At 40.5% G+C, this 15,312-nt stretch overlaps 1 protein-coding gene across 3 annotated transcripts in view; it reads right to left on the reverse strand.

Annotated features, from left to right (window-relative positions):
- Window positions 1–15,312, reverse strand: part of HECW2 (HECT, C2 and WW domain containing E3 ubiquitin protein ligase 2) — a 433,603-nt gene that overhangs the window by 146,059 nt on the left and 272,232 nt on the right. For all 3 annotated transcript variants that reach the window (XM_055572982.1, XM_055572984.1, XM_055572985.1), the window contains one exon: window positions 4,918–5,012. In XM_055572982.1, coding sequence (XP_055428957.1) covers window positions 4,918–5,012 — 95 coding nt within the window. The remainder of the gene's footprint in view (window positions 1–4,917; window positions 5,013–15,312) is intronic.

Consider the following 15,312-nt stretch of genomic DNA (forward strand, 5'->3'; position numbering starts at 1 on the left):
AACATGAACTTTTAAATTCCCTGGAATAGGAATCAACCTACTTTATGTCTTTTTATTTCTTTGATAAGAATATAGTTGATATGTAGTCAAGGTACTTATATTGCTATTATAGTATTAAAACATGCCCTTAAGTTAAAAATCAAACATCAGATTTCTTCCAATTAGGAAAGCCTAGACTAAACAGGTGATTTATATCAAATTCATTCATGTAGAGGTAGAATTATCTCCTCCTGCTAAATATTTCTGAGTAAGCATGTGGATGTCCCATCGCCCTCATAGGCTCCTCTTTTATTACGCTACTGGCATATGACACATGCTCTTACAATTAGCAACAATAAGAACTTGCAATCCTATTGTATTATTATCGCAGTGTAAAGCTTTTCCTAAAAGCTTCTGAGTAAGTTACATCTCACTCATTTATAGACCATGGAGCAGATTTAAGTCTTTCTCTCAATTCATATAATTAGTGCTCAACTTGTGGTTAAAAAAAAAAAAAGGAAAAAATTTTTTAGGAAAAAAAGTTTTCGTGGTTCTTTAAATAGAAGTCTGCAATACTGTAAGAAACAGAACTGAAGGCAGAATATATTTTGAATCGTTAAGAAATAGAAACCACATTTTAAACCCTTCCATCTTATCTTTGTGGCACTCCCCACCTCCTTTAAAAATCATACATTACCAAGAAATAAAACTTTCACTAATCTAAGCAAAGTTGAGGAACTTGAAACTAAATTCCATTCAAATAATGAAAAATAGATTTCTACTTTCTTTGTGCTTTATGTACTTAGTCACTCAGTCTTGTCCAACTCCTTGTGATCCCATAAACTGTAGCCCACCAGGCTCCTCTGTCCGTGGGATATCCCAAGCAAGAATACTAGAGTGGGTTGCCATTTCCTTCTCCAGGGGATCTTCCCTACCCAGGGATCAAACCCAGGTCTCCTGCACTATAGGTAGATTCTTTACCATCTGAGCCACCAGGGAAGCTTCGAATATAACTAAAAACTCTCCACTAGGTAATTCTAGCCAGTTAGTTTCACCTCTGACTTTCTTTCCCTTTTTGGGAGGGCTGTGGTGGGTCTTCCTTGTGGCCACAGGCTTCTCCTATTGGGAAGCATAGTCTGTAGAGCTCATGAGCTCAGTAGTTGTGACTCGTGGGATCTTAGTTCCCCAACCAGGGATTGAACCTGCATCCTCTCCATTGGAAGGCAGATTCTCAAACCCTGGACCACCTGGGAAGTCCCTCATGACTACTTTCTGTACCTTAGTCAAGACTATCCTGTATGACACTTAACTACTTCCTGATTGCTTCACATGTCATTTGTAATAGACTAGAGTACCATCCAGACATCTTTCCTTCATTCCATCCAATTGCACATAGTCTTGAAAGAAGTAACTGAGAAACTCTACAGGGAAGGAAATGAGCTGCTATCCTAATCACATGGTCTCCTTTATCACACATCCTTTTGCAATGAATCAAGATTTTTAAAAAAAATTGTGTCTTCTCTGTCATGTGTACTTTGACGTCATTTTCATTCATCAGAGTACAGTGATGTGTGTCACTTGGAACAGGAAATCCTTCACTTCAGGAACAGATAAAAGCGACCATCACTCACTACCATGCATTGTTTCAATAGAATTAACAGTGTTGCTTATGAGCTTTCCTGGATTAAATCTATGAAGGGAGTTTATTTAAAATCCTCTCTCTAAACAGAGTTCAGATGTGTTTATTATTACTGATGTCACTATATCTGGTGGTCAGCTTTGGTCTTTCCTGGCTTTATTGTCATGAATGATAAAGTTGAATTCTCTGAGTATTAGCTCATATGAGCATTCACCAGAGTCCTGGTAAATGACACTGTTTGCCTATGAATTATGTGAGAATTATTTCATATTAGCCTTTTGCCAGACAGGGAACATATTTATAAGGAGAATTTAAGGGCATATTCCTTAGTTTCAATAACATCTTACAACATTTTGAGTAGGCTTTGAATGATGAGACTATGAATCTTTTCAGAGTCCCATTGATCTCAATTGGCATGAAAAGACATCATGTTTTCAGAGGGGGCACATCTCCCTGGGCAGTGTGGTCCATTTGAGGGAAGGCCATGATTTGTGAGACGCCTGGCACAGGAGGGACACGTGTTGCTGTGTCTGTCTCAGTTGTAGTCCGTACTACCTTGTTATTCACCACTTTGTAGTCCAGCAGTGTCGGGACGGTGAAGGCAGGAAAAAGCAGACAGTGATGTTGTCTGGCCAGTTTGGTGCTGTCTTTGCTGTATTTGACTTGACTAGATGGACCTTTGTTGGCAAAGTAATGTCTCTGCTTTTCAATATGCTATCTAGGTTGGTCTATTTAACCTGGGAATGATGAGTCAGATGGGTATAACACAATACAATAAACCACAGATGCTTGCTGAGAGCCAATCAACCTCCCAGTTTTAGCACCACCAAGAATTAAAATGTGGTTTCTACTGCCCAACTATTCTTTGCATCTAATTGTGGAATAATCATACTGAAAGGGGTTTGTGAATATCAATGTTGTCAGTCAATCACAATACCTACACACAGGTCATATACCTAGGTGACCATCATGCTGTCCTAGAAACCCAGTGCTCAGCCCACAGTGAAATGCCCATTGGCACAGCCTCTCAATAATGGATACAGACCCAACATCTCAAGCGGGTCAGAAGTCTATTGACCATCAATTCCATTAGTCAGTCTTTGAACCAAAATGTTCTATTATGATTGTGAGTGTTGTATCTGTGAAGCTTTTAAGCTGGTCTAAAATCTGTCTGAACCAAATTAATTATCTCCAACTGTCCACAGGCTTTGACAGAATAATCTCAATGCAAAATCAATGAAATGAGATCAATGCTCACCAGGCTGTAAGCTCCCCCTGCCATCAGTGATATCTGATCATGGAAACTGCTCAAGTCTAAGAAAATCTGAATCCAGAAAGTCATGTTTGGAAGCTATTATTTAATTTCACACACAGTTAATCTTTCAAAAGTTTTATTATAAACAGCCCCACTTTTCCAGTTTTGTATTTTTTTAGAATATTAATTACAGCGTGTTCCAGTGCTTATTACTATGTGACATGACTACAGAGTTTCTAGTCAACAATTGTTATCCTCTCTGTGAACCTTCAAAGTCTTATCTAGTAAATGTGGGTTATTTTTAATGTTCTATACTTTGTTCACTTCAACAGAAACTCTAATATAATTCAAATGTGAGCAGAGTACTTAGATACTGAAATTTTTACACATATTGTTCCCTCTATCTCAAATGTTCTTCCCTCCCCCTCTTCACCTAAGTAACTTCTATTCATCCTTCAGATTGTCCTGTAAACATGCCTTCTTCAGGGAAGCCTTCCAAGATCTTCCTGATCAGGATGAATCTTGCTAGTATATGCTCTCATAGCCTCATTTTACTGTCACTTGTAGTAATTATCACTCAAATAAATACATCTTAACTGATGTGTGTCTCGAGCCCTACCAAACAAGAGAGCTGTGTTTTTGCTTATCATTTCATTCCTAATGGTGAGTATAAGCCTGATACTTAGAGCCACCCGGTAAATACCTGTTTGAATGAATTAATGAAAGGGAAAGACTGCTTGATATGGCTTTGGTGGGTCAGACAATTTCAAAATGCCATCTGCAGAAATTACTTTCTGAATTTGAGGGAGTGAACCTGTCCACTTACCTATTTCCAAAAACACATATATCTGTAAATGTGTACACACACATATATAATATTATGAAGATTTTACACTATGGGAATTGATATTTTTCTTCTGAATTTTCATGAACTGATTCTTATTAATGACTTATAAGAACTGCAATGATTTACATATCTTGGACTCTAAGAATCTCCCCAAACTATCTAAGTCCACGTGTGCTCAGTCACTTCAGTCATGTCCAATTCTTTGTGACCCTATGGACTGTATGTTGCCCGTCAAGCTCCTCTGTCCATGGGATTCTCTAGGCAAGAGTAATGGAATGGGTCATCATTTCCTCCCCCAGGTGATCTTCCCGACCCAGGGATCAAATCCATGTCTCTTATGTCTCCTATAATGCCAGGCGGGTTCCTTACCACTAGTGCCACCTGGGACAGCTATCTCAATCCAACCATCCATATACAATGGAATACATTTTGTGAAACTGTTAGATTCTAACGTTAGTTGGGGAAGTGAAAAATCACAAAATTGTGAAAAGTAATTCTTAAGAAAGTACCATATTGGAAATGGATATACTCTCCTTCATAAGTCCAACACAATCAGTTTCCTCCAAAGCTAAACTAGATATCTGCTTCCTTAATTGAGGACTGGTAAAGAGGTTGGCTTCTGTTGAGTAGCCATACTGAAAATATGTGTGGTACCTGTAGGCGCTAGAGCTCAACTCAGCATCAAGAGGGATTTGGCACTAAGACCTTCCAAAGGAATAGCACATTCAATTCACAATCCCCATCTCACACTCTCTTTGTGGTGAAGCTTGCTAAGCTGACTGGCAGGTAGACTCACTCACTATTTAAATTGCTTTTTTTCCTCTCTTTTACCCACTGAGTTCATGGAAACTAAATTCACATAAGATGCAATGCCACCATTTCCTACCAACCAGCCACCCCAACAAAGTTTAAAAAACTTTCCATGATGGCCACTCACTAATTTATTTCATGAGAAGGTTCCCTAGAGAGTTGACTATATACAGAATTATTAATCAAGCCATATTTTCCCACTGATTTGTATTATGGAGTTAGTTAAGCCATCCTGTAAGTTATTTCCTTTCCCAAAACGGCGCCCACGCTGTTATGTGTTTCCTTTTTCATTGTTTCCCATAACCTTGCCAGAGCTGCAGAGGCAAAAATAGAAACCGAGGCCTCTGGAACTGTGGCTGGAGGAAGTGGGCATGGAGGGGCACTCACCATCACAGCTGGGTTCTTCACCGTGATGCAAGGGGTCGTGGCTCGCAGGGCTCCACTGATGCCGTGGTAGTATTTGAAACAGATTTTTATCTCGGCTGCAAGTTGATTGGAGAAGAACAATAATTTAAATGCAGAAACAAGTCCTTTGGGCCTCACCTGAGGAAATTCAACAGGCTGCTTCTAGGCAAATCACACTCAGGACTCTGAATGACCCCCCCTTTTCCAGTCAGAGGCAAAAGATTATACAAGTCTTGTTTGATTTTATAGGCTTCTCTGAAAATTTCTAAGAACAGCCCAAACATATTAGAAAAACAGTGCATAAAAACAATATCCCAAATACAGTGTAGAGATAAGAATAGAGGAGCTCCTGATGGACAAAACGTAGGTTGGATCTCTGCACCCGTTATTATTTACCCCTCACATCAGGAGGCAGAAATTCCTGTCCCCATAGTACAGATCAGGTAACTCAAACCAGGGCTCTGCAACAGCCTAGAGGTGTGGGATGGGGGGAAGGTGGTAGGGAGGTTCAGGAGGGAGAGGGCATAGGTATACTTACGGCTTACTCATGTTGATGTTTGGCAGAAATCAACACAATACTGCAAAGCAATTATCATTCAATTAAAAATAAAATAATTTTTTAAAACAGCATTGAGGTTTGCTAATGGTCAAAGAGAAAATGACAGAGTCAGGATTCAAACCCCATCTGTTCCATTCCAAAGCCTTCACTCCTATCCTCTACAATAAAGACAGACAGCAGCTGTTATTGGAAACAGAAAGAAGCAGACTAAGAAGTATGAAGGAAACCTGTAGGTGACTCTGCAGTGAGAAAACCTGGAAACCTATATTATTTCAATTTTCTGGGACTTCCCTGGTGGTCCAGTAGTTAAGACTGTGTACTCCCAATGCAGGGGGACTGGGTTCTATCCTTGGTCAGGGAACAAGATCCCACATGCTACAACTAAGACCTGGCACATTTCAGTTCAGCCACTCAGTCATGTCCGACTTTTTGCGACACCACGGACTGCAGCACGCCAGGCTTCCCTATCCATCACCAACTCTCAGAGCTTACTCAAAATCATGTCCATTGAGTCAGTGAGGCAATCCAACCATCTCTCTGTCATCCCCTTCTCCTCCTGCCTTCAATCTTTCCCAGCATCAGGGTCTTTTCCAATGAGTCAGTTCTTCGCATCAGGTGGCCAAAGTATTCGAGTTTCAGCTTCAGCATCAGTCCTTCCAATGAATATTCAGGACTGATTTCCTTTAGGATGGACTGGTTAGATCTCCTTGTAGTCCAAAGGACTCTCAAGAGTCTTCTCCAACATCACAGTTCAAAAGCTTCAATTCTTTGGCGCTCAGCTTTCTTTATAGTCCAACTCTCACATCCATACATGACCACTGAAACAACCATAGCCTTGACTAGACGGACCTTTGTTGGCTAAGTAATGTCTCTGCTTTTTAACATGCTGTCTAGGTTGTTCATAACTTTCCTTCCAAGGAGTAAGCGTCTTTTAATTTCATGTCTGCAGTCACAATCTACAGTGATTTTGGAGCCCCCTAAAATGAGGCCTCTGACTGTTTCCATTGTTTCACAATCTATTTGCCATGAAGTGATGGGACCAGATGCCATGATCTTCGTTTTCTGAATGTTGAGCTTTAAGCCAACTTTTTCACTCTCCACTTTCACTTTCATCAAGAGGCTTTTTAGTTCCTCTTCACTTTCTGCCTTAAGGGTGGTGTCATCTGCATATCTGAGGTTACTGATACTTCTCCCAGCAATCTTGATTCCAGCTTGTGCTTCATCCAGCCCAGCATTTCTCATGATGTACTCTGCATATAAATTAAATGAGCAGAGTAACAATATACAGCCTTGATGTACTCCTTTCACAATTTGGAATCAGTCGTTGTCCCATGTCTGGTTCTAATTGTTGCTTCATAACCTGCATACAGATTTCTCAGGAGGAAGGTCTGGTATTCCCATTTCTTGAAGAATTTTCCACAGTTTGTTGTGATCCACACAGTCAACGGCTTGGCATAGTCGGTGAAGCAGAAGTAGATGTTTTTCTGGAACTCTCTTGCTTTTTCTATGATCCAACGGATGTTGGCAGTTTGATATCTGGTTCCTCTGCCTTTTCTAAAACCAGCTTGAACATCTGGAAGTTCTCAGTTCATGTACTGCTGAAGCCTTGCTTGGTGAATTTTGAGCATTATTTTGCTAGTTTGTGAGATGAGTACAATCGTGTGGTAGTTTGAACATTCTTTGGCATTGCGTTTCTTTGGGATTGGAATGAAAACTGACCTTTTCCAGTCCTGTGGCCACTGCTGAGTTTTCCAAATTTGCTGGCATGTTGAGTGCAGCAGCAGCATCTTTTATGATTTGAAATAGCTCAACTGAAATTTCACTACTTCCACCAGCCAACCAAAAAAAAAATCTTTTCCCCAAGTGAGTTCAATGAAGTCACTAGACAAGGATCAGACTGAGGAACCACCAGTAAATATGCATCTATATCTCCACAGGTATGTATGTGTATATATATTAGATATAACTACATATATATACATATATATGTACTTGTATATATATGTATTCATATATTATATAATTTGAACTTGATAACAAGACTACAAATGCCAATTGCTGTTTTTGGAAACTAAGTACAATTACCATGAAGCCAATGTATGTCAAAGAGTAGAACCGAGTGAAATTTTCTGTATACAGAGAGTGTGAGACACTGAAGTTTAACTGTGAGATGTCTTTTTCCCAATGTTTCATTTAATAGAGGCAACAGTGCTGAAGGGCAGAGCCCAGAGGAGAGTCCTAGCCTACGAGAGTGGGATTCCTCTCTCAGCTGAGTCCCCTGGATTATTAAAAGGGGCCACTCAATGTGATTTTCCAAGGAAGTTAATATTGCACTGACTTTACTAACTGCAACAAATGTACGAGGGTACAGAGTATTTGGTTTGCTTATTTTAAGAAAAAGATACAACAATTAAAGAAAAATCCTATTTTAGGTCTATACAGGAATATTATATATAAAAATCTAATACTATTCTTTCCCATCAGTTAAAAAACACTAAATCTCAAAAAAAAAAAAAAAAAGGTTTATTATGGGGTAAAATATAGAATCTTTCATGTACATTAATCACAATGCAGTAATTCAGAATGCAGCTGGCATTATCAAGCGAAAGCTTTTAGCCATGCCCAGCACTCTGTTAGACAGTGCGAAGGAATCAGAGAGAGGAGTCTGGTCTAGCAGGTGTTTCATGGTGCAGCTGTCAAGATGACAAAATCCAGAAGACAAGCACTGAAAAGGCAGAGTACCAGGGTACAAGGGTGGAGATTGTGGAGAAGATTCGCGAGGGCATGGTGGAGTCAGAAAGGCCTCACAGAACAAACAAAATCAAACCTTCAGCTGAGAGAAACAAGGGGAGAGAGAGAGAGGAGTGAGGAGCAGCAAGCGCAGGGGACCAGGGATAAGCATGCTGGCTGGAGGGCCAGCAAGATGACCTTGGCAGGAATTCCCTGGGAACCCTAAATGACTTGACTGAGCACTAACACTGGGTTTTGATGATCTCAGAAACAGTAATAACTGTGTTCAGTTCAATTCAGTCACTCAGTCGTGTCCAAATCTTTGCAACCCCATGGACTGCAGCACGCCAGGCTTCCCTGTACAGCACCAACTCCCGGAGCTTGCTCAAACTCACGACCATAGAGTCAGTCATGCCATCCAACCATCTCATCCTGTGTTGTCCCCTTCTCCTCCTGCTCTCAATCTTTCCGAGCATCAGGGTCTTTTCTAAGAAGTCAGCTGTTCACATCAGGTAGCCAAAATATAGGAGCTTCAGTTTCAGCATCAGTCCTTGCAATGAATATTCAGGACTGATTTCCTTTAGGATGGACTGGTTGGATCTCCTTGCAGTCCAAGGGACTCTCAAGAGTCTTCTCCAACACCACAGTTCAGCAAATCACTCTCCCACTTATTTTCTCCAAAAATGATAGCATGTATTCTGCAAGAACAAAGCTAAGTCATACACACAAAGCCTGTCAAAGTGAAACAAGCTCTGCAAAAGGTGGGAATTCTGTGGACATGAGCTCATTAGTATCATGTTCTACATGTTGGGAAACAGCATCATGTGAATCTGCCTGCAGCAGTGCCTCACAGATCCAATCAATAGCCAGTGAGTGAGCAGTTTGTTTTTCAATAAAGAGAAGTGCATTTTTACAAGATATTTTCCCCCTGCCTCTCAAGTTAGGACACCACCTCCTCTTTTGTGAAGTTTTAACAGTCAGCTAGGTAACAGAGCTCCAGAAAAACATCTATTTCTGCTTTATTGACTATGCCAAAGCCTTTGACTGTGTGGATCACAACAAACTGTGGAAAATTCTTCAAGAGATGGGAATACCAAAGCTTCCTCCTGAGAAATCTGTATGCAGGTCAAGAAGCAACAGTTAGAACCAGACATGGAACAACAGACTAGTTCCAAATTGGGAAAGAAGTATGTCAAGGCTGTATATTGTCACCCTGCTCATTTAACATATGCAGAGTACATCATGAGAAATGCTGGGCTGGAAGAAGCACAAGCTGGAATCAAGATTGCCGGGAGAAATATCAATCACCTCAGATATGCAGATGACACCACCCTTATGGCAGAAAGAGAAGAAAAACTAAAGAGCCTCTTGATGAAAGTGAAAGAGGACAGTGAAAATGTTGGCTAAAACTCAACATTCAGAAAATGAAGATCATGGCATCTGGTCCCATCACTTCATAGCAAATAGATGGGGAAACAATGGAAACAGGACAGATCTCATTTTGGCAGGCTCCAAAATCACTGCAGATGGTGATTGCAGCCATGAAATTAAAAGACACTTGCTCCTTGGAAGAAAAGCTATGACTAACCTAGACAGCATATTAAAAAGCAGAGACATTACTTTGCCAACAAAGATTCATCTAGTCAAAGCTATGGCTTTTCCAGTAGTCAAATATGAATGTGAGAGTTGGACCATAAAGAAAGCTAAGTGCCAAAGAATTGATGCTTTTGAACTGTGGTGCTGGATAAGACTCTTAAGAGTCCCTTGGACTGCAAGGAGATCCAACCAGTCCGTCCTAAAGGAAATCAGTCCTGAATATTCATTGGAAGGATTGATGCTGAAGCTGCAACTCCAATACTCCGGCCACCTGATGTGAAGAACTGACTCACTGGAAAAGACCCTGATGCTGGGAAAGATTGAAGGTGGCAAGAGAAGGGAACAACAGAGGATGAGATGGTTGGATGGCATCACTGACTCAATGGAAATGAGTTTGAGTAGGCTCTGGGAGTTGGTGATGGACAGGGAGGTCTGGTGTGCTGCAGTCCATGGGGCTGCAAAGAGTCAGACATGACTGAGTAACCAAACTGAACTGAGGTAAGAGACTAGGAAACTAACAGACCAAAAAAGTAGCTGCTTATTTTTGTCTGATAACCAGACCAGCTTTGCCAGCTGACTCGTTTTAAGTGCTATTTTATTCCTTGGTAAAACAACAATCTCCAACCCCTGAGATAAATTATAATCCCTGAAAGTATAAGATAAACTCATTGTGAACTGTGCACTGCAGATTTTGTGGAGATGGTCACCAAAAACCACAGAACTGATAGCTTTATAATGCTTTAAGATTCGGTGTAAAGACATGGGGATTTACACAGATCACTTGTTACAAAACCAAATGCATAAGCTAGTTGCCAGGGAGAAAAACCCAGTACCAGACAGAACTAGCTGTTTGCACCTGGACTGAAACTAGCCACCTCTTTCAGCAGGACAGCAGTGAAGCCTTCTGCCCATAAAATACAGGAGGGTTTCATGCTGAGTGGGAGGTTTCACCTTCACATGTTATATAGTGTTTGAGGAGGTCATTCAAGATTACAAAAAATGATGCAACCAAACAACATCCCCTCTTGAGGAAGTGAGAGCAGCATTTTGATAAATGTCTCTGAACATTTTAGTTATGAGAAGAAGTATCTGGGGAGAACACTCAAGAGGGTGGATGAGAGAAGCTGGTGTTCATGTTTCTATTTTAGCTACTATTTTTAACCTCCAACTGCAAGAGGAAACAGAAAGCTATTCCTGAGAAACAGATGCAAGAACAGGTGAAAGCAAATCCAGGCATGATGACAGAGCATCAGATAAGACAGGAGCCACTGGTCACAGGGAAGAGGCTCACAGGCAGTAAAGCTGGAGGATATGAACTAAGGAGCATTCTACCTGAGAAGGGTTTCTCCACAGCCTGATGTGGCAGCTACATCACCCCTGCATGATTAAGTTACCTCAGTCGTGTCTGACTCTGTGTGACCCCATGGACTGTAGCCTTCCAGGCTCCTCTTACATGGGATTCTCCAAGCAAGAATACTGGAGTGGGTTACCATGTCTTCCTCTAGGGGATCTTCCTGACCTGAGGATCGAACCCTCATCTCTTGTGTCTCCTGCATTGCATGTGGATTCTTTACCACTAGCGCCACCATTTGGGAAACCCAACATCACCCCTAATTGCCTCAAACTCTGGAGAGGGAAATATATACATATCTTTGTACACATATTTTATGTGGTTCCTTTTGATTATAAAAGGCAAAAATATTTTCTTCCAAAAAATCACGTCATTAAACATGTTGCCTCAGAGACAGTAAGCCAGGAGAAGAGTGAGGCCTCCCACTTTAACCTAAAAGGAACTACAGTCAGGTGGGCCAGATCTCACCTCAGAGGAAACTGGCATCTTCCTCTCTCTCAGGTCCCCTCTGAACAGCTGAAGCCAGTCATGGATCATGGAAACATTTTTTGGCCCCTTTTAAAAATCTTCTGGACATATTTATTTATAAAGTTATGAAAATAAGGTTTAGCAGCCTCTAAGCAGAAGAGGCAATGGCACCCCACTCCAGTACTCTTGCCTGGAAAATCCCATGGATGGAGGAGCCTGGTGGGCTGCAGTCCATGGGTTGCTAAGATAAGCGACTGAACGACTTCACTTTCACTTTTCACTTTCATGCATTGGAGGAAGAAATGGCAACCCACTCCAGTGTTCTTGCCTGGAGAATCCCAGGGACAGCGGAGCCTGGTGGGCTGCCGTCTATGGGGTCGCACAGAGTTGGACACGACTGAAGCGACTTAGCAGCAGCAGCAGCAGCAAGTGCTGATAAGACAAAGAAGCCCTCTTATTATCAAAATTTTAATTTACCAGCTTCCATAAATACAAATGAAGATGTCCCCCAGAGCAAGGACATCTCAACTCCATGTCCACCACAGATGGAAGGGTGATCACTGTCCAAAGACAACACTATGTACTTGTTGGGAGTGGTTGGGAAAGCGGAAAGAACTTAAACCTGTTCCCAAGTAAAGGAGTTTCTGTAATCGTGCCATGATGACATTGCATTTTAAAGCAATCATTCTACCACTTGTTTAAAGAAAGAATATACTTCTGAGTTTATATATAAATGAAGTATTTTTATAAAGATCAGATAAAACTGGTAAAAGTGGTTGTCTTTGGAAAGGGGAAATTGGTGACTGGGGCATGAAGTTGGGAGAGATTACTTTCATTTTTTGTGTCTTTTTAACATTATACTCTTTTCATCTGTTATCTGTTCAAAACTGATTTTTAAAAGAAATCTCAACTCAGCTACATTAACTCTAGGCATTAGTGTAAGATTCCATTTCAAGCCTTCTTTGAAAAAAAGGTTCTACAGGCCACTTTCTGCAAGAAATGATTTTGTTTCAAAGACTAGGATCTTTGAAACATCATCTACCACATTAAATACCTTCAATATTCCCTTAGGAAGTAATTAATAGCTTGCTCCTTTTTAGAAAACCTGGATTTCCCTCAAGTTTTAGAAGTTGACTATTTTGAACCATAAAGACAGATGGAAATGTCCTTCATTTAGCCATTTCTATCTCATTAAAATGGAATAATTTTTAAAAATCAAGCTAATTGCAATAATTCAGAAAACAAGATTTTAACCACTGCCTTTGTGCTTTTAATAAATTCTTAATATTATGATTCCTATTGATAGGCTCTTTTATTCAGAGGCCACAAGTTGAAAAAGAGTACACACATTCCAATTCTCATGCTTTTGACAAAATTCACCCATAGTTCTAGTGACGTGCTCACTTGGTTATATGTTACTGCATCATCATCTCTTTACTGAGAGCAAATGCAGCCAGAAGGCTTCCCTCGTGGCTCAACGGTAAAGAGTACTAGGTGTGGAAGATGTGCTGGAGAAGGAAATGACAACCCACTCCAGTACTCCTGCCTGAGAAATCCTATGGATAGAGAAGCCTGGCAGGTTACAGTCCATGGGGTCACAAAAGAGTCAGACCAGACTTGGTGACTAAGCAACAGCATGCAGCCTGAAAGAACCAGGGCTTCCCTTGCTTAAGCTCAGAAAAACAATCTTGAATATCAAAGACAGACTGCATCAGTGAAATGTGGCACATCCTAACTGGATGAGAGAAGTCACTGGAACTAAAACATAAGTATGCTCGTAGAGCATGAAAAGAGCCAAATCTCTCTAAGGGGCAAAAAGGCCCTTCTGACGTTGGTTGAAAAGGGCTTAGCAAAGGAGAAAGTTATAGCAGGGGCTCCGACAATACAAATAAAAAGCTGAGGCTCTCCCCTTTCCCCCCACCCATTAAAAAGCCACCCACAAAGGTTCTGTTTCAAACTTGAATGCCAATCAGAGGTGAGGCTGTCACTTACACAAGCCACATGCATCCATACTGCACAGCTTCCTAATCCTATCTACTTCCCAGGGCTGAGACAGATAAGATGTGTGAAAATACTAGATAACTTATACAAATAGCAATGTTCTGTTATCATCATTAATGATCACAAAGCAGTTCAGTTCAGTACATAGCAATGTAGTTGACTATTTCTAAGCTCATACTGACCCAGGACTTAGTGAGTTCTTGAATGATGCCTGGCAAAAAGTTGGACTTAACCAAATACTTCATGATGGCTGGGGACATAATGAACAAATAAATGGAAGGGATGAAGGAAGGACAAAAAGCAGGTCTGAATGAATGAATGACCAAAGTCTATGAAAGACTACATAGAATAAAATAGATGTTCTAACATACCAAAACAATTTTTGAAACCTCTTAGATGTCAAAACTCAAGAATATACATTGCACAGGTGATCCATTCATTTTCCATGAGCATGACCTCATTTGAGGAATTCTGACAGTCTTGTGACAAGTGAGTGCACATGAAGCTGATCCTCCTCTCCAATGTCTAGGAAGGTTATTTACCTAAAATTAAACCTGTCTTTGTCCTTCAAATTCATCCCAGTGGGCCCTGTAAGTCTGGGTCACCTGCCTCCTCTGGAGGTTTGTCCAGATAAACAAAAGCCATCTTTACTTTCAGAAACAGCCTAAATAGTGCTCAAACCCAGGTTTGCCCACAAACTTAAGTCAATTTTCAGAGAATTTTACTTTACTTGGACTTCTGATTAGCTAAATATAAATGTTCTTTCTGAAGATGAAAGCAAAAGTTTTTAATGTCATAAGTTTTCAAGATCAGAGGTTGAAAACATAGATATGGTTAACCCATTCCGCAATCCGAATTTTTTTTTTTTTTACGTTTCACATCATTATCTCCAGAGATTCATACAAAACTTCATTATGCTGGGAAGTCCCCTTAGATCTGCTCAAGCCAGACATGGAATAAAATAAAAAAAAATTGATGTCTAAAAGACACGGACTACACTTCTAAGCACTGATATAAATAACACCTGAGATTTTTACACTGAATGGATTTCAAAGGGATAGAAACGTGTCCTGGGGGAGACCCCATTCTGATGAATGAAGATAAGCTTATTCTAAAGCCAAATCTTTCTGTACTTCCTATTCACTTTCACTTTAACTTATACAGCTTTACTCAGTCCTTAAAAAGGTATTAATGAATATTTCCAGTTTCACAATCATGCTGCACAATACCCTCACTGTGTGAAGAATTGAGGTGGAAATGCTAAAGTAGTGGAGAAAACCGAAAGCATTCCCAATTCCTAACTTCAACGTCAAGCCCACTTCTGCTAAACATTATCAGTGAGATGTAAAGAAAGACATTTGTCAAGACAGAGATGCTCACTATATCCTAGTCAGCCAGGACATTACAAATCTCTAATTCACACTTCATGGAGAAAGAAAATCAATCATGGCAAGTGGGATATTCTGTAAATGGGTTTTTTTTTAATTCATAATGTTCCAAATTACAGCAGCATGTGGCACTGACCTCTTCCCAGGTGTTCACATGAGCCCCATAATGTGAATCTGCACACTCCATCAAAAGGCAATCATTCCTAGAAGTCATCAGCATTTTAGAGCAAACAGGAAGGTTTTCCCTGAAGTTCAATTGGCAGTATTTCTCAGCTAGATCAGCC

The sequence above is a fragment of the Bubalus kerabau genome, chromosome 3, assembly GCF_029407905.1.
Source record: "Bubalus kerabau isolate K-KA32 ecotype Philippines breed swamp buffalo chromosome 3, PCC_UOA_SB_1v2, whole genome shotgun sequence".
Taxonomy (NCBI): domain Eukaryota; kingdom Metazoa; phylum Chordata; class Mammalia; order Artiodactyla; family Bovidae; genus Bubalus; species Bubalus kerabau.